Source organism: Cantharellus anzutake (genome assembly GCF_015039405.1).
Source record: "Cantharellus anzutake strain C23 chromosome Unknown EI90scaffold_22, whole genome shotgun sequence".
In the NCBI taxonomy this organism is placed as follows: domain Eukaryota; kingdom Fungi; phylum Basidiomycota; class Agaricomycetes; order Cantharellales; family Hydnaceae; genus Cantharellus; species Cantharellus anzutake.
In genome coordinates this window covers 889,602-916,484 of record NW_024066972.1, presented here as the reverse complement: position 1 = coordinate 916,484, position 26,883 = coordinate 889,602, and the positions used below count along the sequence as shown (strand labels likewise).

Sequence of the window (26,883 nt, the reverse complement as noted above, 5' to 3'; positions counted from 1 at the left end):
CTATTCAGTCAGCTAGCCATTCCCCACTCCCAACCTCCTTCCTTCCTCCTTGGGCCTTGGCCCTTCATTCCTCCTTTGAGAAACACCATTGAGTCAAACCCTTGACCCTCGGTGCTGTTCCTCTTTCCCTCTCCCTTTGTCTCCTTTCATCCTACCCTCGCCCTTTTGATTCCGGACCCCTCCTTATATACAATGTACATAGTGACTTGTAACCTCAGTCCGAAATCGACCTGAATTCCCCCCAAGAGACTTTCCCTCTGCTAGATCCGAAATTAGGGACCCCTAGGACAACTAGCAATGGCACAGTGCTCCACCTGAGTCACTGAGGCCAAGGTCCTTCCACACTGAGTCTCCGATTCCGCTCCGGAGTTGTCCGAATCCGCAAGTTCTAACATACCCTAGTTTAGCCTGGCTTCCCACCCTAATAACAATACATTTCCCACTTCAGCCTAAGAAGCCACACAGGGACGTAAGCCCGAGTAAGGGCTATCCACTATACGGTCTCACCGCCCCGCCGCCGTCCGGGCCGCTAGCGCCAAGCGTTACGCCGCTACCTCTGCCTTCCCCGAGCCGTCCCTGACAGTAAGTCACAAGATGTTGGAGACCCATCAGGAGGTCGGAGCAATTCCGGAGGCTCCGAATGTTCCAACTTGGGACCAAGCTTCTGGGATGGGAGTGGTCAAGGGCGAGTGTGCCAAAATCCAGGCCGGAGCTGAGACAGTTGGGAAGGAAGGTGACATTGGGAAGTGGGGAGGTATGGTGTAGGGGATGATGAGGTTGTTAGGAGGGTGCAGTGAGGTGGGAGAGTGTGGGGTTGGGATTCTGGGATTCTGGGATATGACACCTCAGCTCGAAAGCGGTATAGCATGTTCCCCCCCACCTCACAGTGCCCACACAATGCCAGTTTGTTCCATTGTGTGCGCACTGCATGATGTCATGTCACTAATAACACTCCTGCCCATGGTTCCTCTCCCAAATTTATTCCCTCCATATTACTTGAACTCACCAACAGACTCCGCAGCATGGCCAGATGGCGTGCTTCACACATTCCATGCCAACAATAGCATAGAAATTCTGTCCACTCCTCATCCTGAACCTGCATCTGTTGCATCAGGCAGACGACTGTCTCAAATCGTGCATACAGTTCACTGCCCATTACTTCCTCAGCCATATTGCTTTCCCTGCTGATTGGCCAATAAAGTGGTGTGCCTCCTCCCTGTCCTACTGGTTTAAATTGATGGAAATCCCCACAGATGATGATGCTCATCCCTCCCCATGCCTTCATTGACTCCTCCTCCAGGTAATTGTGCTGTCAAATCAGCCCTAGGATCATCGACATTCATGCAAACAGCTTTCTTGAGACCATCGAGTACTCATCAATGATCAAGTACTCCTTCCACCAGAAACGAGCCAGCTCTTCAATCTTTCTCCCACTCAGTAGCCTTGCTCCACATGCTCCCAATCCGAAAAGGACATGTAGCGTTTTGCCACCAATTAGACTGGCCACTATCCCCATGTAAGCCCCCAGTGCAATCTTGTCTGCTGCATTGTGTGTTCTAAAAAAGTCCATAACTGAGTGTATCACTCTTGACTTCCCTGTGCCCCCTTCTCCCATTAGGATCATTTTCAATGGTTCTGGTTCTTCCCCACATTGCCTTGCTGCCAAATGGTGTGTGATGATACTGTATGCCCACAGCTGATCCGGGTGGAAACTGGACACATCGATAGTATCCAAGAATCCATCTGACCCTCCTAAATACTCAATGGTGCATGCCATTGCTTCTTCCCTTGCATGTTCACTGATTGCCATCATTTCTTCCATCATGGTTACTGTTGCTGCATCCTCTGATGTTGACAAATTTTTCCTCTCCTCCACTAGCTTTTGTGACCACCTCACAAACTCGTACATGTCCTCTCCTGTGGCTGCCCACACACCTCTTTGCGTTATGTTCCACCCGTTTGCACTGTCCAGCAAGATTCGTGCACGCTTCGCTATTTCGATTGCATGCCACCCATGCAGCACCTCTTCCGTCTGTTGGCTCTGCGCTATGAACCACTCCAGGTCAGCTTCTGAGCCTCCTCCTACTGCATGCTCTTGCTGCTGCCCATCCTCTCTGTCGCTGGATGCATCTGACTCGGTCTCGCCAGAGGTTGCAGGAAAACCTCTTCCATTCAAATCAACCTCGGTAGGATTGTCCTTATCCACTGCATCCTTACACTCATATCTATGCTGAAGGTTGGACACTGCATATGTGACGTTTGAATCCACCTCCTCCAAACAATTGTATGCTTCACTCCATTCTTCATCCCCTCCTTTCAAATCTTCTTTGCAGCGCCAAGGTTTCCATAATGCCAGGATGCTTGCGTAGTGCATGTTGTTCTCCTCGTCTGCCATTCATCTTGTGTCAGGGCACACCCACCTGACCCCACGCCGCGCCCCGTGCTGTACTGCCCTACTCTGTGACCCCCGCTATCAGCCCCATCCCTCCTTCCTCACTTTTCCCCTTTTCTCTCTATTTCTATTCTACAGTCAATTTCCCTTTTCTCCATGTACCACTACACACCTAACCCCATTTCCCTGATCGCCGCATGTGCTGCGCACACTCCTGCCTACTGAGCAGCTGCCTCCGGGATCTCCTGTGGAGACACCCGGGGAGGTGCGGCTGTGTGCGGAGATGACGTGGCCTCCTCCACGTGACCCTGACCACATGTATATAATAGCGCCTGGGGTGGGAACAGAAGAAGCAGCCTTCTTCTCAACTTCCCACTTCAGCCTAAGTGGTCGGGGATGCTCACCCCGCGACGGGATCGCCACTATGCGCAGCCGCTATCCGTCCCACCGAGTCCCGCGCGCAGGGACCTCGCCGCTTTCGGAGCTGTCCCTGACATCTTGCCAGCCAAGGTCCAATGATGTCCACAATTGTGTTGTGGCCTTCTGTCACGGCCATGCATTCCGGCCCGTTAGCTGCCCGTCCCGATGCTGCCCAAGCCCATTCCCGCTACGCGAGCGTGAGCGCGAGCCCCGACCTCAGCTCTATCCTCCCTGAGGACTCCCTGCTCACTCCCCTGCTTGCCCCTAGGCTCCCCCACTGCTGCACCAACCTCCCCACCCTGAGTCCACCTCCGGCACCGTGCCCAGTGCGACTCCCCTACCCTGCCCACTTGGCCCCTACAGGGCCGCTATCATCCCCGCGCCCAACTCTGGCCCAACTCCGAGTCCAGTGCCACTACGATACCATCGCCGCTATCATGGCCCTACGCTCTTTCCTTCATTTATCTGTTATTGTTTGTTTTGACCCTTGGTCATTGCCGGCCACTATGCGGCCAACCCTGCTCCTTATTCTTGTTTGCTTCCGGACCCTTCGGCCTCCGGCCCGGGTCCGCTTCCATTCATTTCTTCCTCCTATATATATCCTGTATGATACTTTATTGTACCTTAGCTCTAATATCGATGTGACCATGACCCCTAAGTCCTGACCCCAACAAGGCAACCCCAGTAAGTCTGAAATGAGGGCCAAGAGACAGCTAGGGGGCACAGCACTCCCTTTAGAGTTGCTGAGGCCAAATGCCCCACCCTCGGGCCTTGTCTGTGTTAGACACTGGTCCGGGGTCGGCACCAATGGTCGCCGTTAGCGGGCCGCTATAGGCTGCGATGGCCATGATGCTGTGACAAGGCCCGAGGGTAGGGCATTTGGCCTCAGCGACTCTAAAGGAGCGCTGTGCCCCCTAGTTGTCTCTTGGCCCTCATTTCGGACTCACTGGGGTTGTCTTGCTGGGGTCAGGACTTAGGGGTCGTGGTCACATCGATATTAGAGCTAAGGTACAATAAAGTATCATACAGGATATATATAGGAAGAAGAAATGAATGGAAGCGGGCCCGGGCCGGAGGCCGAAGGGTCCGGAAGCAAACAAGAAGAAGGAGCGGGGTTGGCCGCATAGCGGCCGGCAATGACCGAGGGTCAAAACAAACAATAACAGATAAATAAAGGAAAGAGCGTAGGGCCACGATAGCGGCGATGGTATCATAGCGGCGCTGGACTCGGAGTTGGGCTGGAGTCGGGCATGGGGATGATAGCAGCCCTGTAGGGGCCAAGTGGGCGGGGTAGGGGAGTCGCGCTGGGCACGGTGCCGGAGGCGGACTCAGGGTGGGTGGCTGTGGGGGAGTCGGCCAGGTGCAGGGGAGCCTAGGGGCAAGCGGGGGAGTGAGCAGGGAGTCCTCAGGGAGGATAGGGCTGAGGTCGGGGCTCGCACTCACACTCGCATAGCGGTAACGGGCTCAGGCGGCATCGGGATGGGCGGCTAACGGGCCGGAATGCATGGCCGTGACAGTCTGAGACATTGTGGCCATCACGGCCAATAGCGGCCCGCATCGGCGACCTTCGGTGCCGACTCCGGATCAGTGTCTAACACCTTCTGTCCATATTACATGCTGTTGAGTAGCCAAGAATGGATGTTCATCAGAGTATTTGCTCCGTTCGTTCTTCCACCTTCCATGCCCTTTCCATGCTAATGCAGTCATCGCTGATTGCTACCTGGAACAGTTTAACGAGAAAGAAACGAATCTCGAAAAAGGGGCTTTCAAGTTGATTGGCATCAGTCATATCTGTTCCGGAGAACCACCACATTCAGATGTGTTGATGCTGGGATCCTCACCGTCCAAAAAGAAATTCTGTAAGTTGCTAATGATATTGGCTTGTACTAATTACTAAGGAAGCTTTTACACGTTAAAGGAATGGCTGTGATGTATGGCTCCAGTTTCTTTTTTGCCGACTTGCCGTCTTTCTTCCCATTCTTTGTATGCAAAAAGTCTTAGATATTTGCAATACATTCCTCGAAGTCGTGCTGTGCAGGTTTAGCGAAGCAAGGCGAGCATTCTAGTAATATTATGGCTGAAAAATTATGGCGTATATAAGTTTTGATGATAAAATCCTCATGCAGGATTTTAGATAACCTGGGACCCTAATCCTGTCACGGAAAATCTTACCCCTTGCCAAGATTTTCCACGAAATCCTCACATCTGCATGATTTTGTCATGGAATCTTTTCCCTCAGTGTGATGTTGGGTTTATTGTACTTAGGTGTCATCTTTCGCTCGCTAGTTTAACGACGTTGCGGTCGGGCCATACTACATTTTGCCCCAGTCTGAGGAGCGAAGTAAATCCTCGCTTTTCATGGTACTCTGAAGATCAATCCATGTAAGCATGCCTCCTGCATCGTGACAAGCTCAGCCTTTCTGTTATAGACTCCCCATTGGCGTCGCACGTACCCTTCCAAAGCTCAGGACCTTCTGCAACCCAAGTTAGCGTCTAATGCTGCCCCACCACTGACAGTACATCGGTCAAGTCATCTCCTTCAATCCCCACTGTGCTCTCGCCTTGTACCACCTCACTTATCCTGACTGCGTCTGGGAGCGGGGACTCTACACCCCTGACTGTTGAAGTATCAGGTGGCCAGCCTCAGGATGAATCCATGATAGATGCAACTCAAGAGGGTCAGATGAAAACGAAATCACTGGGGCTTCCTTTGCACGCCCTGACTCCGAGCGATATTCCTCAATCAAGTACTTGGACTCCATTTGTGTCTGCAAGCCCCGAATGCGCACACTATGTACCAACCACAGATACAGATTCCTTGCAGAAGGGAGTCGCGAAATTTCTCTCAACCGCTGCGGGCATTCCATCGAATCCCACCTCACTCCAAGACTCACTGATCCCTTCAATAGCTGTGATCAAGGATTTGCACCTTCCCCTCTTCTGATGCAGTGCCCTCCCAGTCATCTGATTTAGGCGTCATCTGCATCCCTGGAGTGGGTCCACTCACCTCTGCGAAGTTAACTGCTGGGATGGGACCGTCGGTAGAGCCATCGTCCGACTTGGCTCATCCCTGTGAACCAAGTCAAGAGCATCCTACCCAAGCCGTAACATCTACTGTGCCCGGGGAGAACAGTGACACTATAGCGCACGCAGACGTCATCATTGGAGTCAAATGCAAGTAATGTGCGACCACCAATAGAAATGCCACCCATCACACCAGAATTCCAAGATCCTTCAGCTGAGGATCAGTCGAATTCTGTCGTTCGTGGTGAATCAATCCCACACGGGAAGGACGTAGCAATTACTGAGGCTGACAACCAATCCCTCCTGAAGGTGACGGAGCGTTCTGAAGCTGGGGTACAGACGATCGAAAAAACTGTCTCCCATCTATCCGTTCAGACGGCCGCGAGTGCACGATTTACAGGGGATGCTTGTATTCAAACGGAGCCTGGGCCAATCAAGGAGAATCCCATCGATGTCGCCGCGCTAATGGAAGAACTCCGCCAAGTTAAATCGGATCATGAAGCAGCATTGGGCCAACTAAGAAGAACTCACTTGAACGAGCTAGCAGAGAGGGATGAGGAACTTCGACAGCTCAAGATACAGAAAGGATGCGGAGCTTGAACATCAGAGACTCAGCGATGAAGAGAAACTTGCAGTGGTCACAATGGAGCTCGAACAACTTCGACCTGCTTTGAAAGGGAAAGATGACGAACTTGGACAACAACGACAGGAGCACGCAGAACGAATTGCGAAGCTTGAGGAGGAGATCGAAACGCGGAAGATCGAAGCTTTGGCAGCCCAATTCCCTACTGCGTCAAAGTTGCTCATCACTGCTTATATTCGTCTGGAGTGTCTTGGGAAGCGCAAGCGTGAGGACTTGGATGGTGGCAAAGTGGTTCGGCTGAAGGATCGACCAACTCTTTAACTATATGTTCGTACATTAGTCGCATACTATTTATTCTTTATTTCCTACAGTATGGGGTATAATTCTTATCCCACAATCGATCAAGCACGTATTCCCGTCACATTATCAGTGCCACTCATCCGACTATCCTACCGTACTCGTCTTGGTCCCGTTCAGCGTGGGTAAATCATTCCACCATTGTCCCACCTCCAGCATTTACACGAGCCTGAAACGCGTCACTTCGCTCAACCCTCCTCCATGCACCAACCTCCCTTCCCAAATCAACCAACATCTTCCAAATAGCATTACCCACATCTCCGCCCTCCTTCCCGCATCCAATCTCAAGTTCCTTCCGAGCACGCGTGAGGACTTGAACGGCTAGATGAATCCTGTCTATACCCCTAGGTATCCGTGACCAGCTATCACCCGACCCAAATTCAGAACTGTCCTCAACTTGGTCTTCGCTTCCAGACGAGCTCGAAGGTGGCATATCAGGAGAGACATCCACACAAAGCAATTTCCCCAACTCAGCAAGCGCCACACCCCTAACAGGATGTCCGAGCGCAAACACCCTGTCATCACAAACGCCGCTGACAACACAAGCAGCCGCACGACACGTTTCATCTACTTTTGTATCACGAGATGCCTGTTCTTTCAAAGATTTGGGTTCTGGGAGAGATGCAAGCTCGTGGATTAGCAAAGCTACGTGAAGTCGAGAGAGTTCTAGGAGGGGGTGCGAAGACTTGTGGAGTGGGTATGGTGCGAGGGCAGCTTGGGAACTTGCAGTGTACCTGATAGCTTTCGGAGGGTCTTGTGTGATCGAAGATAGCCTCGTCAACAAGATGGCTATCTAATGAGGGGATGGCGTACCTGAGAACTCGAATCTTCTCGCTTTCTGGAGAGCTTCGTGTGAGACGTCCAGAGCGTCATAAAACTTGGTTGAGTCGACGACAAGACTGGTTCCACACGCTCCGCACGAAACGACACCCTTCAATAACCGACTCTCACTCCCTGTAAAAGCCCGAACGTAAAACAAAGCATCATTCACCAGGACAATATGACTTACCATAAGCAAACCCTGTGAGTGTGTTGCATCGGGAACAATGCAAGCTTTCCCTTGGATCCGGGGGACTCGAATCGCTCAAGTACCCGACGCACGCTTCACAGGTGCAATCGAACAAGTAACCTTCTTTCAATTCACGTAATCTTACGGGTGTAGGTTGCGAAATGTCAATGTAAGAGGCAAGAATCTGCGAGCGACAATGATGGCGAAATTAGATTCTGAGATGATCAGCGGCAGGGATCTTGTGCGAACCTGTTCCCCAGGAGCAATAGGTCGAAGGGCGATGACCTCGGCCTTCTTAACTGCGTTTGATCTCGATTCCGTCGGAAATACAATAACGGCGTTCGGCCGGCACGAATGATTGATCAACGCAATGAGTGGCGATACGAATACTCCGATCGGAGAAAGCGTCGGCGTTGTCAGCGTCACGGAATTCGTTGTGAACTGCCGTATTGATCACGTAGCAGGTGCGTGTAAATTTTTTTCAATGACCAAAAGTACGGAAAGGCGGAATACAGGAAACGGCGCACCTTTGACAAGATGTCCACAAAATCGCGAGGAGAATCAATTCCGAAGCGCCTCAGGGTCCCACTTGAGCCAAATGCCTCTTCTTCATCAGTGCCGAGGTAGACAGCCAGTGCATGACCAAAATTTGTGAGGGTCTTATGAGCTGGAGAAGTCGGCGAAAATTTGGTCCGATCTACCAAATCATCGACGTAAGGATTTTCTTCCAAGAGAACACAGCTTTGGACGCACTTGATTGCATTTGAAACACTTCTTGAGACTTCACATTGAGTCAGTATCATCGATAGAGATGGAGCGTGGAGCACGCACCCATGCGCTCAATAACCCTGCTTTCCCCATCAGCCAAAGTAACCTGGCCAGTCCCCGTACAGCGTCGTTGGGCAAAGGCAAAGAGTCCAGGCGCTCTTCATCCGCGGAGTCATTTGCCGAGGCTCTCCACCTCCGGATGGCTTGACATTCTTCTTTGTGGAGTTTCCAATCATTTTTTTGACAAAACTAGAAGAAGTACCAAAAAAAAACAACGCCATGATGACATGCGATCTGAGTAATCTAGTAATTGAATTTAGTGGAAAATGTGTATTGACGCACTGCACTATCGTACCAAATGACTTTACAGTCGCTACACCGTTTGAGTTTGCTCGGATCTGACTCATTGCTGCAGTATGTGCAACAAGCTGATAGATAATTCGTCGAAATGGAATGAACATGCGGAGCCGCCGAGAATAGCACGGATCCTACATGAATCCGTCAGTGGCGTCATTGTAATGTTCTCCGCGTCGCATGTAATCTTCGACTCACCTGGGGCGTAACCTATCGCTGCATTTCTGGACACGTACAGACCCCTTCCAACGTTCTTGTCTGCACGTATCTCTACGTTGGGTGGAAGATCTTTGAACATCCCAGGATTGATCTTCACCAGATTGGCTTCGTTGAGCTTGACGTCCTGAGTTGGTGACAGCGCCCCCGACGATTGCACATCCACCGCCGAGGACGCCTGCTGGGGTTCATCGGACCATCCGGGTGATCCATGGGCAGGACGAGAAGGACTGGGCTTCAGTCGTTGCTGTCGAGCCCTCTGTAAATCTGAGAAACTCATGAGGCGTCAAAGACGAATTCTTTCCTCTCTCTCAAGCCAAAATTCCCACGGGGTGATGTTTAAGATCGAACGATATTCCCACGCCTTAGCACCTAAATAAAGCTACAATGGACTTAGGCAGGCTACCCTCTATCAGAATAACTTGACGGAAACTGCACTACAATGGGTGAGAGAAAAGGGTCTGGGATCATGGCTGTGAAAGGTTTCGGTCATCAAGTTTTAAGAGATGGGCCAGTTGTGAGGAACAAGCTGGACCCATTCCTTGTTCATGCATGGTCTGGCTCGTAATCATGATGTTACAGCCTCATGCATGATGTCGCCAAAGGGCTGGATCGGAAAGCTTGCTCCGGCATTCATTGTGCTTCCTGCCACTGAAACCTCCGTGTACGGTTGGACTGACCAAGAGTGGATAACGTACCCTATCGTACCGTGTCTGGTTCCCTGCTGCTTCTTTGAGTCTTCTGGGGGTTGACGCTTCCAGACGACCAAGTATGTGTTCAAAATTGACCTTCTTCTACATAATAGACTCAGAGCTCCATGGAAGAAACCTGTTTCTTCCCGGACACCATCAGAACGCGTCCAAGTGGCAGGAGAACCAAGAGGCATATTAAAATTTTCAACTTTGCGTTGTTCCTGCATCCATCCATTATATCGCGGAACACAGAGCAGAATTACCCTTTGGTTCTTCTCTGGCTTTGAATCTGTTGAGGAAGAAAGGTCTTGGGTACGTTCTGTGACGTAAATGCTAGCTAAGGAAACGAAGCTTACACAAAAGAAGGTTTCTTGGCAGAATGCTCACCAACTAGGCAGGACTCCAGCCTCTCTATGACTTCGTAATAATCACACCAACGTCCGATAGATGATTCATCAGGGTCCTTTTTGATTTGATGATTGCACGTTTTCATTTGACGCTGGAACGTGGCATGAGCTACCTATACCCACACACGCTCACACCTCATGCGCACACCCGATTTCTGAATTTCCAATATCATCAGGCCGAACGGCATTCCATGATCATATGCGAGGAATTATCGGGGATGTATGTATACAATTCGGCCGTTACATGTAAGTTTCTCATATGTAAGGATTGGAATATACATAAAGCAGCGGCGTGCACGCATTGCCATGTGTGAATTTGAGCTTTCGGGCATGAGAAGTCCGTCGTTGATCGATCGCCTTGCCGCCCTTCCGAAAGACGGGCGACAATTCATTCTTCCTACATGCCTGCAAGAACACCCTCTGTTTCGGTTTGGCCCGTTTTATATATCATCCAAAAGCCATTCGCACCCTCGGCCGATGCCAACAAGTAAACGTCCAAATCTCATATTGTGACATGAAGGTCGTAATGAAGTGGGAAAGGGATAAAACAGCACATGGAACGAGATGGTACTAAGAACAGATAAGGGGGGCCATTAAACTAGGCAGGCTGAACGGGCGATACTACAAAACTGACGCTCGGGAAGCAACATGAAGGCGAAAAGCAATTGCACGCCAAAGACATCCCAGACTGAGAAAGAAAAATAGGAAGATGATACAGATTCGTCAACTAAGTAAGCAAGCTATCGTAGTTCTCCCATGGATATACAATGCCACGCCACCTGGTGGTGCTGATGCTGGCGTAAAACCCGGCTCCAAGCAGAAAAAAAAAAAGCCCAAAAGACGTGAACCCAACCGAGCGGACTTCACAGTGCACGCGGGAAGAGGGACAAAGAAGAAAGAAGAAAAAGCTCCCAGTCCGATTACTCGTACTTCATGCACTCATTCACATATCGACACCACCTTTCGATAACGGGTACGATGGTTCCTTCCCACGATTGGTCACCTAATTCTGGGGTTTCTTCAAAAATGTACATGTTGCAATGTGTTTTCTGGCCTGAAACCGAGAAGATAAATGATCAATAGAACTCCCGCCATGTGGATTTACAATCCATTGTGAGAATGAGACACACAAAGAAGGGTTGTCTCAAAAAGCACAAGGAAAAAAAAAGAGAACTTACAATCTGTACATTCCTTCGACAGGGTCTCCAAAGGCGACAACTCAATTTGGATCAATCCTGTCCATCAAGCACCAAGTGATGAAAAGCACAAACCATCAACAAAAAGCATCGAATATGCAACAAGAAATAAGTAACAAAACAACAACAAAACTCACTGGCAAGTTTTGCTGAAAATCGGCACTTTTCAGACTTGGTGATATCCTCCTTAAGCGTAAGACCATCCATTCGATCAGCATCTAACACTAATCCACCAGGCCAACATCCTCTAAGTGTAACCTTCTTCGAACGATGTGTCTTTTGCCAATTTACAACAATATTGGTATACACGTTCGTTGAGTAACCAATTTTGATTGTGTATGTCGTCGTAGGTGTGGACGTAGGCTCTGGTTAGAAAGAGCATAGAGGCGCAACGGGAATGGGTGTGAGTTTGAGTGGGGAACAAGATAAGATTGTCAAACACGTACCTCGAATTTTGACGGCGTAAACGTACCCCCGGTAATCCGAATCGAAAGGTGGTCTCGTCGCTTCCCGTGTGAGGCGTCTTCTCGTCTCACAATCCAACGTCGCAGGGAGCCATCCACTCAAAGCTGCCAAAAGTGGGTGATGCCATATACGGAAGCAAAATGATAAGCAAAAATCTTAAGCCGATAATCATATCATAGACCAGGGACTTCAGAAGGAAAGGGAGCGAGGTTGGTAGGTTGGTCGGGGATGGGGGCGTCGTGCGTCTTGGATAGGTACAAAAGGGACGCAAAAAAGGGACAAGGAGGGAAGGCAAGGAGGGAGGGAAGCGAAGAAGCACAGTACCTGGGCAATGCCGCAGGTGGCAGGCGGCAAGTGTCAAGGGTGGAACAGGGTAGGGATTGTGGCGGGGACAGGCGATATGTAAAACTGGACCTCATCCACGCACCATCAGACACAGCCTTGGCATGATTACATTCCGTTATCGTGAGATGTTCCGAACATTTCCTTATGAGGGTTTCTGGGGGCAAATACCCTTTTGCTCGTGCATGTTGGAAACAATGTAATGGCCATGGCAATAATGATGATGACGAAGGGATCTGAGCTTGTTCTACTTCCGTCTTGACGACTTTAGGATCGACAAGATCGGGAGAAGTACCGGTCTGTCGTCGGAGTTCAGAGCCGATATCTCCTTGATTTTCTATCTTATACGAGGAAGGATTGGCACCGGGAGGGGCGGGACCGCCCAAATTGAGACCAAGAGCATTTGATGAAGAAACCGGAGGTTGCGGAGACACGGGGTACTTGCCTGGGCACCGGCAAGGGTTGCCCAGTTTTGTTAATGCTGAACAAGGCACAAAAGCAAAAGCAACGGAACCAGATGACGATGACGATGAAGGGGGCGATCGCCTCAACACCTCATTTGAATCAAGATTGTTCTTCGTGGTCTCCTGCCCCTCAAGTACGTTCACATCAACAGGGTCAGTTGGAATAGCCTGACCAATAGAGGGAGATGATGCATTAGCGGCCCTATTAGAAGTAGACACGGGTGAGACGCGAGGCAAGTCATTCAGATTCACATTGTTGACTGTATTAGATGTCAATGTGATTGAGGCGTGGTCTTGTTCTTGTCCAACTACTGGTACCGGTAGTTCAAGGCGGTGAGAAGGCCGTTCCGGTTCTTTCCCTTTTGAGTTAGAGTGAATCGTACGACTCGGTGAAGAATAAATGGACGGAAGATTAGGGTATTCGGAGATGATTGAACCGGTTTCTTTTGTGATGGTATGATGGACAATATCCAAATGAAATGGTTTTTTCGATGGTTCTTCATTGCATACGGGTGAGGTGACTTTCACGAATATTACTGGCTTTGCCTGAGCGCTGGTCGTGATAGCGATCGTTGGTGAGCCGGATGCAGCACGGCCAGCACTGGTTTGGGAGACACTATGGGCGCCCGCGGCGAGAGCTTTTGCCCTCCGACGTGCTTCACGCAACGCATGGAACTGACGAAGGAACTCTGCTTCTGAGTGCTGCGCAGCGGCCTTGCGCTCGTCGTCGGAAAGGAGTGGCACAGTTTCCCGGCGGTCTAATGAGAATACATAGGAGGAAGGTATGTTGTGGTGCTGCTTCAGCATCGGCTTTCAACAAACGGTAATGCGGTAAATAATGAGATATTTTGATGCGGTATTTAGATGGAGGTAAGAGAGAGCTTTCTGAGCTGAGCAGCCGTAGCGGAGCCAGGGTCAACGAACAGGTTGTCAAAGTGATCGTGGGAGTGTGGGAGCAAGGGCTGCTGCGCTTCTACAGAGTCACACACAGGGTGTATAAATAACCAATGAGGTGTATCCCAACCTGAGGAAGAATGTTGGTGAGCGATAGACGCGGCCGGCAAGCGCGCGCGGACTGACCAAAACGAGCCAAATCACCGCGTCTGGAAAGAAAAAGCAAAGAAATTATATACATATCATGCGATGAGCGACTTTCCATAGCAGGCAGTGAACAGTAGTTCTCCCTTCGCATTAGGCAGGTTCGGTTCTGTTACCCAAAAGTGTTTGAATGCCATATTGGGGTTGTATTATCCAATCCAATCTCCCACTACATAAGTGCTGACTCCTTCGGGGCTGCGAGTCCCTTTCCCCTCCTCATCCGTCGCATCACTCTCCCGACGATCAGACGCGCCCGCGTCAACCGCGGGGCTGCAATCGCCCTCAACAAGGCACTGTCACCTTGAACATCGCCACTCTCCCGCGGCCTATTCTCCAAGCTAGTTCATCCTAACTAGTAGATTTGGATAGGAGTAGGCGTTCGTTCCTTGCGGACTTCTTTCTCCTGCTCGACCGTGACGGTGCGATTCGTTATCGCACCGGGGTAGCACAGGCACAACACGCCTATACAACTTGAAACATCCGAATCGAGTCTGAACCCCCATCCTAATTTAGGACGGGTTGGAACACAGACACCAATCCAACACAACAAACACACACAGCACACTACCAACTAGCAAGTTCTAGTCTCATATAGCGTACTTTAGTCTACGCTCATCTCCCGCATCCTGTTAGACCTGAGTTGGATTCAAAGTGAGTCCAACTGATCTCGGGGAATGAACTCTTCCCACTTCATTTATCACGTCCATGTTCGGGCAACCCCCATTTTTCGCAGGCTGGCCTCCCCTTCCCTCGTGTCCATCTAGCTATCATGCCGGGGCCTTACCCAAGAGCAGCTTCCCCATTTAGCGCCCGGTCGCGAGTAGCCACACCCACCCAATTCAACAACGCCACCTCCGCGTCTATTTCCATTAGCGCCGAGGAAGAGTACCCATTTGCATCTCATCTGGTCACATCCCCTGACTCTCCTCGCTCTTCTCTGTATGGTCACCCCCGCCAGTCGTCTCTGAGCAAGGAACGGCCACAATATAAGGGGAGCTACGTATCCGCTGAGGAACCTAACAGTACAGCCAGCGTCCTCAGAAAACAACAGCGAAATGCCCTTGTATCGAATCACCAGAAGTATGTCACATCGTCTTACTCCCATCCCTCATCATTAGCGCACTCCCGGAACTTCGCAGTAGCCTCGAACTGGGGGATCTCGTCATCACGGTCACTGGGGGGTGAACATCTCATGGATTACCCCTCCCGCTCCCATCGATCAATGTCCCCTTCCCCTTCCCGTCTCTCCATGCACAGCAATCGACCGGGTCGAGACCCTTCCTCGTATTACCCTACTCCACCTCACGACGTAATCCCGAATGATCGTGGCTTTGACACGTATTTACCGTCATTGCCTCTCCGTGCCACCGCCACGAGCGTCGCCCCACGGTCGTTCTCTGCTCCAAGTCGAGGAATTGTTGGTGGACGCCGTGGCATTGGTATCCGAGGGCCAAGTCACCTTAATAACAAATTTGTTGCTGTGGATAAGGGACGAAGTTATAGTTCAATGGATTATAATAACGTCCCTTTCGATGGCGGCGGCGGCGACATTGATTCGGACGAGTATGCAGAAGGGGATCCGTATGATTCAGATGAAGGTGTAGCGAGAAGAGCTCATCCCTTACCTACACCAAGCCCAGGACCCATAACGCGGTTTTCTCCAACGAGATCGTTGATGAATGATTTGGGGGTTGGTGCAGGGACACTCGCCCCCTCTTCACCCCCTGAACACGACGAGCAGCCTACCGCATCATACCTCACTGCTTCACCACTGATGGACACCGCCAACGAAGAGACGAATCAACAAACCACTTCACTTCTACAATCAAGACCACCTCCGAGTCGCGAACTCTCAAGAGGAACGCTTTTCCCTCGAACACCAGCCAACCGACCATTCCCACCAGGTCAATATCCCCGCGTCCCCGTTGCTCATCTTCCCGTGCCTCCATCACCATCGAGTACATCTCATAGTACTGATTCAGAACAAGGAATACGGGGGCCGATGTTCAATATGCCTGGATTAGACATTCGAGAGAAGGATGATCCGTTCAAGGAGATCATTCTTGAGGATGAAGATCAGCGTGGTAGACCAAAGCATGCCAGGAAGGGAGGACAGTCTTCTTCAAGGAAGAAGAAAGGAGGTAGTTATGATAAAGGGCTAAAATCGGAAAAGATAGGGGCCAATCGGGAAAAGAGTACGGTTAGACAAGGAAGGGTGTGGCACGAAGAAATTGTCGAGGCGGACTCGACTATGCCCAACACGCCCTTATCCACTATGACGAGAGCGAGAGCGGGGTTGTCGTTTGTCGGTGAAGACGGATCATACATACCGAGTCATCATGGGAAGAACAAGTCGCTGCGACTCGGAGCGGCTCCGTTTGGTCATGATGAGTATACGTAAGTCTGCTTTCCCCTCGGTTAGTTCATGTAGGTGTTGATTAGTTGTCCCGGGTGATCCCTCTAGCCCATCATGTACGGATGGTCTGCGGAGGTCATGGCAATCATTCAAGATCAGCCTGCGATTTGGTATGTTCCGGACAAGAAAGCGACTTAAGAAATCCGCGGGACTTTCTTGATCGCTAGTACCTCCATGATATGATTCCCCCCTATCCTCGCTTTACATTCCTCCGTTCCAATAGTGTTATCGTAAGTCTCAATCGTGCGCTTGCGCCGGTTGGTTCTTGGGGGCTTGTCCTTTCGTCTCTCCGTTCGTTGGTTGCCTGCCCCAGTCCTCTTCCCTCCCTGATTGTTTGTGCTTCGATTTCGATCCATCCATCTACCCCCCAACCCACTCTGATTCCACGAATTTACATTCCCCTCTTTCCCTGATTCACGTCTTCCTTCGCATATGTATCTCTCCCCCTGATATGATTACTCTCCTGTTCTCATCTTCCCTCCTCCAAAAAAGGACAATTCCCTTTCACCTTCTCATTCTCCCTTCATGAACTTGATGACTTTGTCCCGGAAACGACTTCTCTTTCTTGTTCCAATCACCTTCGGTTCTACCCCACTGTTTTGCCTTTCGTACATGTTAAAGGCCTTTTTTTGCTACCCTCATCTGTCTCTTTGTACCTTGTTCATTCTTTCCATGACATTTACCACCTTTCTTCCCTGGGATTGTTTCATTGTAACTTTTTCTTTCCCTTTTCATTCCAACCATAACCACCATCCACGCGCACACACATTACACACATACAGATACACAGCAGCATGGCAATGGCAGTGTTCGCTTGAACTTCCATCTTTCTTTCTATACACTTTTTCGACTTTCTTTCCCGTGTGCGATTTTTTTTTTACTTCCCCAATTTCCATTTTTCCCTCTCCGCCTTCTTCATCCCCACAACCTGACGCACTGACTTTTTTCTTATGACGAGCAGCGCGATGTGTATCATACGTGTTGTAGCATACCCCCCAACTCTTGTTTCTCGTGTTTCACTTTCATTCCTCCTCGTTCTTTGTCCTTTTCCCCCATTTGGTGCTCCATGCGTGTTTAGTTGAGTCTGGATTTTGAACGACTTGCTGTACGTTCAAACAATACTATGGTACTTTTTGAGGAGGTCATGAATTGCAAGGGAAAGGCGTGGCATTCGTGGGGAGTCCGGAAGTTGAGCCGGTGTGATATGCATGAGCCTTTGGATAAGGCGTGAGGCAGGTTCATGTTTCAAATTCCCAGCCTTTCTATGTGGATGTCAACTCTTTCCACCGCTTTGCCGATAAGAACGGAGTGAAATCCCGGCCGGGCTCACACCGGACCCAACCCTCTGAGATATATATTCTTCAACTAGATCCTCAAAGAAACACTCATTAAGGTACGGCGTGTCTGGAATAATGAATCTACACTAGAAAGGTTGCTTCGCAACCATGACCTTGCTTGTGGATCATGTGAACATTTCACAGGTTGCAACGGAGGTCGCAACATTTACTCATGTCAGTTCAAGAAAATTAGCAATACTAGCAAACGAACATATGGGTTGAATCGAAGATCAGGGATGGGATGCGGAACTATCAAGCGAACATCGTGAATTGAATATAAAAAGGCTCTTCTTGTGAACATATGTGACCCTTTTGAGTTGAATTGTGAATGAGTTTGTTCACGCAATGCCATAAGATGCTAGGTCTGGGGCAGAGTAGGCAAATACTGAGTGGTTCCCTTCGTTGGTGGGGTTGAGACAGACATACCTATTTCTCAAGCTTCCGTCGCTTCGTGGGAGAGAAGGATGGTCCGGAGAACAGCCGCTTAGATGGCGATCCAGAATCTGTACAATTACTGACAAGAGTGGCTGGTTTTTTGAGGATTATTATCTCTTCAACATGTGCGGAGAAAGTTGTTTTCTTCCCAGTGCAAGATCCTATCAAGTGGCACGCAAGTGTAAAGGGCATTTGTACAGTGGCCCCTTGTAGGGAATGGATGTGTGGTGATGCGTGCTGTGCACGCTTTCTTTATTCATTGTTTATTACTCTTTATTTCTCGATGTAAACAATGTATATAAATTGCGGGGAAGGGTGAAACAGGTTTTCACTCTTCTCCTCCCCTGTCGAAATTACAGCTCTATACTGCCTAATTCCTGACAGCTTGAGGATAGCAGGAGTCAACACCAAGGTCGGAACCTCAACCGACCTTACACCCCTGGAAGTGCAGTTGCATGCTCCGAAGGAGCAATAACTCCTTCAATTCCTTCACGATATGCGCGAAGAGGATTCGTCTGCCATCTTTTCTCCTCAAACATCTTGTCTTGGAGGTCAATATTTCTGGCACCACTGGCCAGTGTTCCAAACCAAACTCGGGCCCCAAGAAGCCATGGACTGTTGGCACCATCATCAGCTTATGCACAGGATGTAGGTGATGATGAGGGAACAAACCCGATTCACCTTTGCTGCTATCATCATATCCACCCAATTCCGGTAATGCTGCACATAAACTGAACGAATTATCACGATAGTTGGTGGGAAACTTCCTACTTTTGGCTTTGTTTTCTGGTGTGCTGGGCTCTGTTGGTGGTGTCATACACTCCATCTGTAGCGTGACTGACTCAAGGTTTGGTGGTTCACCCAAAGCGCTCACCATTTCGCTGCAGGAAAGGCTCTCTGTTCTCGGTGTTGAGCTGTGCATTGTGCAGAGTGTGTGTTAGATGCTTACTACGTGAATCATCTAATGGTGTTAACAGCAAGGCAGTCCTTGAAGGCACAAGACTCCCTGATATCATTCATTTCGCCATCGGTGCAAAGGTTATGGTGACGTCAAACATAAACATGGATATGAATATTGCCAATGGTACTTGTGGCGAGGTTGTGGAAATAATCCCTGATCCGAGTAGGGAGGAGGATGTGAGCGTAAAAAAGTGAAAGGTTGTCTTACTAGTTTGGGGATGGTAATGTTCCGTTCCCCCGTTCGCCTCAGGCCTCAGTAATCCGTCTAAGTATACGCTTGATTTGGCTGTATATTGACGGGGTAGAAGTAAAGGCGGATTAGCCTTTACTTCTACCCCGTCAATATACAGCCAAATCAAGCGTATACTTAGACGGATTACTGAGGCCTGAGGCGAACGGGGGAACGGAACATTACCATCCCCAAACTAGTAAGACAACCTTTCACTTTTTTACGCTTGTATTCTCTTTCCATTCTCGGCACCGCGTTACCGGCGCCGAAACCCCATTTGGCAACGCGCGCGTCGTCGGCCCCTGACAACGCGCGACTTCGATCAAGTTCTCACGCGAACTTGTTGAACAACTCGACACCTCTTCTGGATGTCGTGGAGATACAACACCAGGAGCACGTCCAACGCTCCCGCCAACACGGCCGGCCCCTCCACTAGCCGTAGGGCGGAAGACGACACCACCTCAAGTGATGGTGGCGATCTGGGCCTGCAAGGGCCCAGGGACGCGTCTCAGACGCGTCCCACCTATATGAGAGACGTTGACGAAGTCACAACGTCTGAAGCCCTCGCAGCGGAGACTCTCGCGGCATTCGTCCCAATGCGCGCGTCGCGTCCTCCATCCCCAACCCACTCCCTCGCGTCTGAAACGGTGCGAGTACTAAGAAATCGCGTCGACCAAGTCGACGACGACATCGCCGACTTGAGAGGCGATGTCCGTAACATGAATACCCAGATCTCTGGGAATAGCGACAACATCGCTCGTCTAGATCGTAACATCATTAAGGTGGAGGAAAGACTTAATGAGAAACTTAACGAAATTCTCCTCGCGCTCTCTCGACGCGACGAGCCAAAGCCACCCGCAGCAACGGTGGATAACCCATCTGCAAACCCTCCAGTGAACCCAACAACGGGTGGAAACCCCATCGTCGTCTCTGACCAGACGAAAAAAACCGCTGTTGAGGCGCAAGCGCCCCAAGAGGTCCCTGTAGTCCCCATTAATCAAACGGGTCAACAAATCACTAAACCCGCTGTGGAGGCGCAAGCGCCCCAGGAGGTCCCTGTAGTTCCCGTTAATCCAACGGGTCAACCAATCAGTGGGGTCCCCATACCTGGAGGGATCCCCACTGTCTCTGCCGTCGTCACAGAGGCGACAAGTTCACGCGCGTCTGTCGAGGTACAAGAATCTGACGGACGTTTTGTTCCTATCTTTAGTGGAACTAAGCCACCTACCCCGTCGATGGCGCCAGTAACCACTGACGCCAAAGGAAAGGGTAGGGAGATCGACCCAGGACAACTGGCTGGACCATCGATTACAGGGGAGAGTGGAACTTCTCCATCCCATTTCAGGCCAGGCTTCGTGCCCGCACCGTTCATTCTGTCGTCCCAACCCACGAACAGTGGGGTGAAGATACCAAGCGTTGACGCTACTCAAACGTGTAATTTCCCTCCCGACCACGGGAGAAAGAAAGCAGTGCCGATGAAGGCCACTGTGGAGACGATACAAGAGGAAGACGGTGACGCGGAAGCCACCAGTGTTCCGTACGATTACTACGCACGGAAAAAACGCCCGATCTACGTCCAGGATCGTGTAGATGACATTGGCGGACAGCCCGCCAAGGTCAGACCTATCTTCGCTAAGCGTAGTCTCAGCGAATCTACCTTTGACTTTAACGCCCGTCTGGATGCAGACGCAGCATTCGTATACAACGTGGGTCGTGGGGCAAACGGTGAAGACCCCGAAAGACTGTCCCACGGCACAGCACTCAGACGAGTGCTGGATAACTACCACCGATTCTCACAACCGCCTGCGGCTCCAGAAGGGGGCAAGAGGCGTGTAGACCAAGTTAGGTCTAACTCGGGAAGAAGACCCCGCCGTCCGAGTGGCGATGGTGATGACGAGGATGGTGGCGAGGGTGGCTCGTCCTGGCCCAACCCACCATTTCCTGACCTATTTGGCACCGAAGCAAAACGGGAGCCTTCATCCAACTTTCCAAACCGCTCGTCTGTACGACCCGGTTTGTTTGACTCAACCATGCGTTCATACGCAGCACCGGCGGCACGAGTAGTGCCTGATCCATCTGAGTTCATGACTCAGCTTCTTGAATCTGCACGCCGAAGTGTGGAGGTCCGAATCCTGCAGCCACTGCCTGCAGATGTACGCCCAGAACTGCTCAAGAAGATGCAGGGACTGACTCCGACCATCAAATGGTCTGGAGAGAATAACTCGAAGATATTCCACAACTGGCTGCACTCCTGGCTAGCCTATATGTCGTCGTGTGGGTGGAAGGGTGAAGCTTACAATGAGTTTCACGTCCACACTTTGACAACCGCCGTTGAAGGCGAGGCACAAGACCTCCTGATGCACTATATACGCATTGGAGTGCAGAATGGGGTAACCCCCCCATTCTGGGATCTACTAGAGATCCTTATCTGCACCTTCATCAAGAAGTCTGCAGCAGTAGCATCCACGAAAGCGTTCAAAACGCTTTCATACGATTCCGCGAAAGGAATCAAACACTTCTATAACCAGCTGTATCGTGCAGCTGGGGAGATGATCACGCCTCCTGACCAGGCAACGTTCAATGAACGTTTCCTGAACGCCATCCCTGGCGAAATGCGTCGGGAGATGGTTATGCGCCACGACATTTCCGTGGACTACACAACGAAAGACGAGTTGTGGACCGCCGTGCTCCGCCTGGACCACGCATACGATTCAATTAAGGCGATCTCTGCGTATCGTAACGACTCGCAAGCGCCAGCCGCGTCAAAAACGATGCAAAAACAAGCCAACGCCGCAGCAGCACCCAAAAAAGCTGCTGATTCTTCGTCCGCCAAGAAAGTGTACAAAAACACATTCGGGGGAAACACGTCAGCTCTAAAGAGCGGACAACGCCCAACCTTCCGTGCGAGCTATTCGCCGGCTCCAAAAACAGAGAAATCGACGTCGTCTACAGCGACGAAATCGACGCCATCCTTGGATAAGGATGGGAAACCGCGTTGTTTTAAATGCGGGAAAATAGGCTATCAACGTGATTGCCCAAATCACGACAAGCCCAAACCGCGCATGTACAACATAGCGGTCGAGTCTGACGAACGAGACCTACAGGACTCGGAGCCTGTAGAAGAACCGGAAGGTGGTGAAGATCCTGCAGAGGTGCAGGACTATATGGCCGACGATGAGTCGTTCGACGATAAACTCGTGGACGACCCATACGATCCCAACCTCCTCGCTGAGGCGGAGGAGGAGTACGTAGAAGTGGACGCCGACATGTTCGTCGGTGCTATGACGTTCGTGGATCCCACGGACGAAAACTTCTCCATTAAATTAGCGTCTGCTCGGCAAGCAGACAAACTGCCATCTGATGAGCAGATAGTAGCTGAGCTTGTCGACGACGCAGTAAAGACCTACAAAAGGGACAGTGTTATACCGGTCCCAAAATCTTCATCGGGGAAACCGTCAACGCAAAGTGTGACGAGTTCTTCAGTGCCTAACAAGCTTCTGAAGAAAATCCCGCCAATATTCGACGCGAAGTTTAGAATCTCACGAGAGGCGGGTAAATACCCTGAAAACCGCAGCGCCGACTTAAGGCGGACGCTCACCGGCGAGGTTAACATCGCCGGGGTAAACGCCTTTGTCCTATTTGATAGTGGTGCTGAAACAGACGCCCTATCTCCAGATTTTGTCCGAGCAGTTCACATTCCACTGCTCGAGTTGCCAAACCCCTTGGTTCTCCAGATGGGGACCAAAAACAGTCGTTCGTGCATAATGTACGGCACGAATACTCCCGTAACCATTCACGGGGTTACGTCTACTCACTATTTTGACGTCGTCAACATTGACCGCTACGACGCCATTCTCGGGGCTCCGTGGCTGAATGCCAACGGAGCGTCCCTCAATTTCGAAACTCACACCGTCCACATAAAGACGGGCGACATCAAAACGTTTGATGTCCTGACGGAACGGGGTAAAACCTCAGTGGGGGCTGCTGCACGCGGTCGCCCCAAACTTCCCCGTGCACCGAGATCCGAACTGTCATCTAAACAGACGGCATGACGCAATACGGCGAAGGCTGGAAACCCTTCGCCACGCATCCTTGCCATCTCCGCTCAAAAAGACGCAGATACCTCCCAGTGGCCCAATCACTGGCCAAGCCCGAGGTCGAAAGATCTCAGGCTTCCCGACTGTTCCCACTTAGAAGGTCTGCCAATGACAGACCCTGAATTCGTGCCACTCAGGAATTGGTGGCGTGAACGTTTCAAAGACGTCATGGCGCCAGCCCCTGAGGTCCTACCTCCGTTCAGGGAGGTTAACCACCGGATCAACTTGATTGATCCGAATAAAAAATATATAGAAAGAAGGGCTACGTGCCCTCAGGCTCTCGAACCGCAGCTTCGAGAAAAGATCGCTCGTTATGAGCGAGCCCAATGGTGGGAACGCAAGGCGGTCGCAACGGCGGCTCCACTTCTTTGTCTTGCAAAGAAGGACGGTTCTTTACGGACTGTAATCGATGCGAGAAATCGCAATGCGAACTCCATTCTCGATGTCACGCCCATGCCTGACATGCGTTTCATCATGGATAGTATGGCTCGGGTAACTTATCGATCAAAGATCGATATGACAGACGCGTACGAACAGATTCGTATCGAACTGGACTGCGTACAATACACGGGGATGAGTACCCCGTAGGTACTTTCATATCGAACGTGCTGCAACAAGGGGACTGTAACGGCCCTTCCACGTTCCAGCGCGTTTTGACTTGGATCCTAAGGGACCAAATCGGTCGAGCCGTCCACGTATGGTTCGACGACATCTTCACTGGAACTACGTCAGTGAAGCAACACAACGAGAAATTCTTGTGGATATATACTCGTCTAAGGGACGAGAAGCTCTATGTAAGCCCAAGAAAATTTGAGCCATTCGCCCCTGTACTCGACATACTGGGGTGTAAAGTGGACTCAAACGGAATCCACGCAGATTCCGACAAACTAGAGAAAATAAGGAACTGGCGAACGCCAGAGAACCACACCGAGGTTCTGCGATTCCTAGGGCTCATTGAGTACCTAGCGAAATTCCTACCCAACGTCAGTGCATACACTGGACCGTTGCAATCCATATGCACCAGCCATATGCCGTTCCGCTGGAGCGCCCTACACGAAAAATGTTTCGCGCAGATCAAAATAATCGCGTGCAAGACGCCGATTCTAAAGCCCATAATCTGGGATATACCGGATTCAGAAGACCAAAACAAGTACCGTGTCTGGGTGATCACGGACGCCTGCCCCGCTGGCGTCGGGGCCGTGCTCGCACAGGGTGCAGAATGGCAAACCTCTAACCCTGCTGCGTTTATGTCGAAGAAGTTCACCCCGACTCAACGGGCGTATTTCGCCTATGAGCTAGAAGCTCTAGGCGTTCTGGAAGCGCTCACCAAATGGCTCGACAAGCTGACTGGTGGGCGGAAATTCACTGTGGTCACTGACCACAAGGCGCTTACTTACTTCAAGGAGAAGAATCACACTGCGCCGCGTCACATTCGTTGGCAGAATTTCTTTCACGGTTTCAATTGTGACATCGTGTATGTACAAGGCCACACAAACAAAGTGGCTGATGCCCTGTCGCGATACTATGAGTCCTCGTCAGACGAGGATGTCCACTACGACGATTACGTATCCGCAGATATACGAATTGATAAAGAGGGCGACGATCTGCCCTTGGCGCGTGCTGAGGAAGCACGGGAATTATTACACCTGCACAGGCTGAGACTGCAGTGCATACGGCTGGGTGCGTCCCACTCTATCAGAGACGCTCAGGAGCCACAATCTCGAGGCATCCGTGCTCGATCCCCCTGACGATCGTCAAGGGAGGGAGCTTTCCCTTGAAGATGTACTGCCGCCATTGGCAGAGCTACGTCCTCATGTAGAGGACAAAGCTTTCATCGCAAGTGTGAAAGACGGCTACTCCAAACACAATGCTTGGAGAGGGATCCTGGCAAAACCTGGGGATTTCCCTAGGTTCTCGATCGTCGATGACCTAATTTTCCATCTGAATGAGTCAGGCGAGCCACGACTTGTCCTCCCTGAATCTATTCATAAAGGGGAGAGGATAACGGGCATCGCGATCGAGCACGCACACCGCATCCTTGGTCACCTCGGCGCCAAGAAGACGCTCGAGTACATACGCAAACACTACTGGTGGTCTTCGATGTCAAAAGACATCGAGAAATTCTGCACGTCCTGCAGGACGTGCCAGACGACCAAGAAAAGCAAACTCAGATATCCGGGACTGCTTCACCAGCTCCCGGTCCCTGAGAAACTTTGGGAGTCAATCGCCATGGATTTCGTCGGACCATTCCCGACGAGCCTGAGTTATAACTACCTCTGGGTAGTTCTGTGCCGACTAACGTGCCAGGTTCACCTAGTGCCTGTGACGACCCAGGTCAAGACTATTGAACTGGCGCATCTGTTCCTGCAACATGTCGTGCGCTTGCACGGCATGCCAACATCCATCGTGTCAGACCGTGACACGAAGTTTACGTCTCAATTTTGGACTGAGTTACACCGACTCATGGGTGTTAAACTCAAGTTAACTACCGCATTCCATCCTCAAGGGGATGGCCAAGCAGAACGAGCGATCCAGACGGTGGTCCAGATCCTTCGGTCATTCGTCCGACCCGATCAGCGAGATTGGGCCGTGCATATACCCATGGTAGAATTCGCATTGAACTCAAGTGCGAACAAATCAACGGGATTCGCCCCGTTTGAGTTGGTATACGGATACCTCCCACAAATGACCGTGTCTCTGCCATCATCCGAATTGCCGGGGGTGAAATCCTTTGCCCAGCGGGCCCTGGACAACATCCAGGCCGCTCACGACGCTATTATTAAGAGTCGTGTAGAACAGGCTATCCAGGCGAACCGACATCGGCGCCCTGATTCCCCAAAACTGAAGAAAGGGGACTACGCATATCTTTCAACGAAAGATCTGAACCTCCCCAAGGGGAGGGCGCATAAGTTGTTGCCAACTTATATTGGCCCCTACGAAATACTGGAGGTATTTGAGGACTCATCAAACTACGTCCTCAGGCTTCCCCCAGTGTTGACGCAAAGAAATATCTTTGCGAAGTTCCACGTCTCACGGCTCGCACCTCATGAGCCGAATGATTCTGTGCTGTTCCCTGGGCGCGCCGTAGAAGTGTTTTACGACTTTGGCGACGACCCAGAACGGGAATACCAGGTTAAGGAAATCGTCGACCATCGATGGGACGACGATAAGTCTTTATGGTTCCGTGTCCGATGGGGACTTGGTGACCTTACTTGGGAACCCTTGGCCAACGTAAACGATCTAATTGCGTTGGATGACTACCTAACAGTACAAGGGGTAGAGAACGTCGAGGAACTGAACCGTCAACGACGGGATCAGACGCCGGACAATAGATCCAGCGGACCATCACGACCATGGCGTGAACGTCGCCTACCGGTCCAATACCAGCGGATATCAATGCCTTATCACGGCCAACTATGGCGTTGAAGCCATGAGTTGCCTAAACTGGCAAGTCCGGGAATATCCGAATAATATCGGATAAATGCGACAAAAGCGGGATCAAATCCTGCTTCCTACCATCAAATTTGAAATCGCTCAAATGAACGCTACTGAATCCCCCCTCGCTGATTCCTCCCTCGACCTTTCCCCCATCAAGGAGGCCCTCGTAGACTCCAGTCCAAAC

At 50.8% G+C, this 26,883-nt stretch overlaps 6 protein-coding genes across 6 annotated transcripts; 3 read left to right on the top strand and 3 right to left on the bottom strand.

The window, feature by feature from the left end:
- The first annotated feature begins 5,832 nt into the window (after positions 1 to 5,832).
- EI90DRAFT_3057282 (uncharacterized protein) lies at positions 5,833 to 6,764 on the top strand. The gene is made up of 3 exons (XM_039060283.1): positions 5,833 to 6,080; positions 6,146 to 6,388; positions 6,423 to 6,764. The coding sequence occupies exons 2-3, from the start codon at positions 6,302 to 6,304 to the stop codon at positions 6,738 to 6,740; spliced, it is 405 nt and encodes a 134-aa protein (XP_038916385.1). The 5' UTR covers positions 5,833 to 6,080; positions 6,146 to 6,301; the 3' UTR covers positions 6,741 to 6,764.
- Positions 6,765 to 6,906: 142 nt separating this feature from the next.
- On the bottom strand, positions 6,907 to 9,403 carry EI90DRAFT_2919583 (uncharacterized protein; the record flags this gene model as incomplete). The annotated part of the gene is made up of 10 exons (XM_039054713.1): positions 6,907 to 7,138; positions 7,193 to 7,529; positions 7,590 to 7,730; positions 7,786 to 7,969; positions 8,035 to 8,226; positions 8,313 to 8,482; positions 8,539 to 8,566; positions 8,617 to 8,802; positions 8,896 to 9,041; positions 9,118 to 9,403. The coding sequence occupies 10 exons, from the start codon at positions 9,401 to 9,403 to the stop codon at positions 6,907 to 6,909; spliced, it is 1,902 nt and encodes a 633-aa protein (XP_038916384.1).
- Positions 9,404 to 11,913: 2,510 nt separating this feature from the next.
- EI90DRAFT_3057277 (uncharacterized protein) lies at positions 11,914 to 12,655 on the bottom strand. The gene has a single exon (XM_039060282.1). It carries the CDS (start codon positions 12,300 to 12,302, stop codon positions 12,057 to 12,059), a length of 246 nt encoding a protein of 81 aa, XP_038916383.1. The 5' UTR covers positions 12,303 to 12,655; the 3' UTR covers positions 11,914 to 12,056.
- A 1,768-nt stretch (positions 12,656 to 14,423) lies between these two features.
- Positions 14,424 to 16,546, top strand: EI90DRAFT_965276 (uncharacterized protein). Its single transcript, XM_039068297.1, has 2 exons — positions 14,424 to 16,184; positions 16,252 to 16,546. The coding sequence occupies exons 1-2, from the start codon at positions 14,557 to 14,559 to the stop codon at positions 16,361 to 16,363; spliced, it is 1,740 nt and encodes a 579-aa protein (XP_038916382.1). The 5' UTR covers positions 14,424 to 14,556; the 3' UTR covers positions 16,364 to 16,546.
- EI90DRAFT_965329 (uncharacterized protein) lies at positions 16,459 to 17,217 on the top strand. The gene has a single exon (XM_039068298.1). The coding sequence runs from the start codon at positions 16,729 to 16,731 to the stop codon at positions 17,155 to 17,157; it is 429 nt and encodes a 142-aa protein (XP_038916381.1). The 5' UTR covers positions 16,459 to 16,728; the 3' UTR covers positions 17,158 to 17,217.
- A 1,189-nt stretch (positions 17,218 to 18,406) lies between these two features.
- Positions 18,407 to 18,897, bottom strand: EI90DRAFT_3016306 (uncharacterized protein; the record flags this gene model as incomplete). The annotated part of the gene is made up of 2 exons (XM_039056976.1): positions 18,407 to 18,609; positions 18,657 to 18,897. The coding sequence occupies 2 exons, from the start codon at positions 18,895 to 18,897 to the stop codon at positions 18,407 to 18,409; spliced, it is 444 nt and encodes a 147-aa protein (XP_038916380.1).
- Positions 18,898 to 26,883: the final 7,986 nt, after the last annotated feature.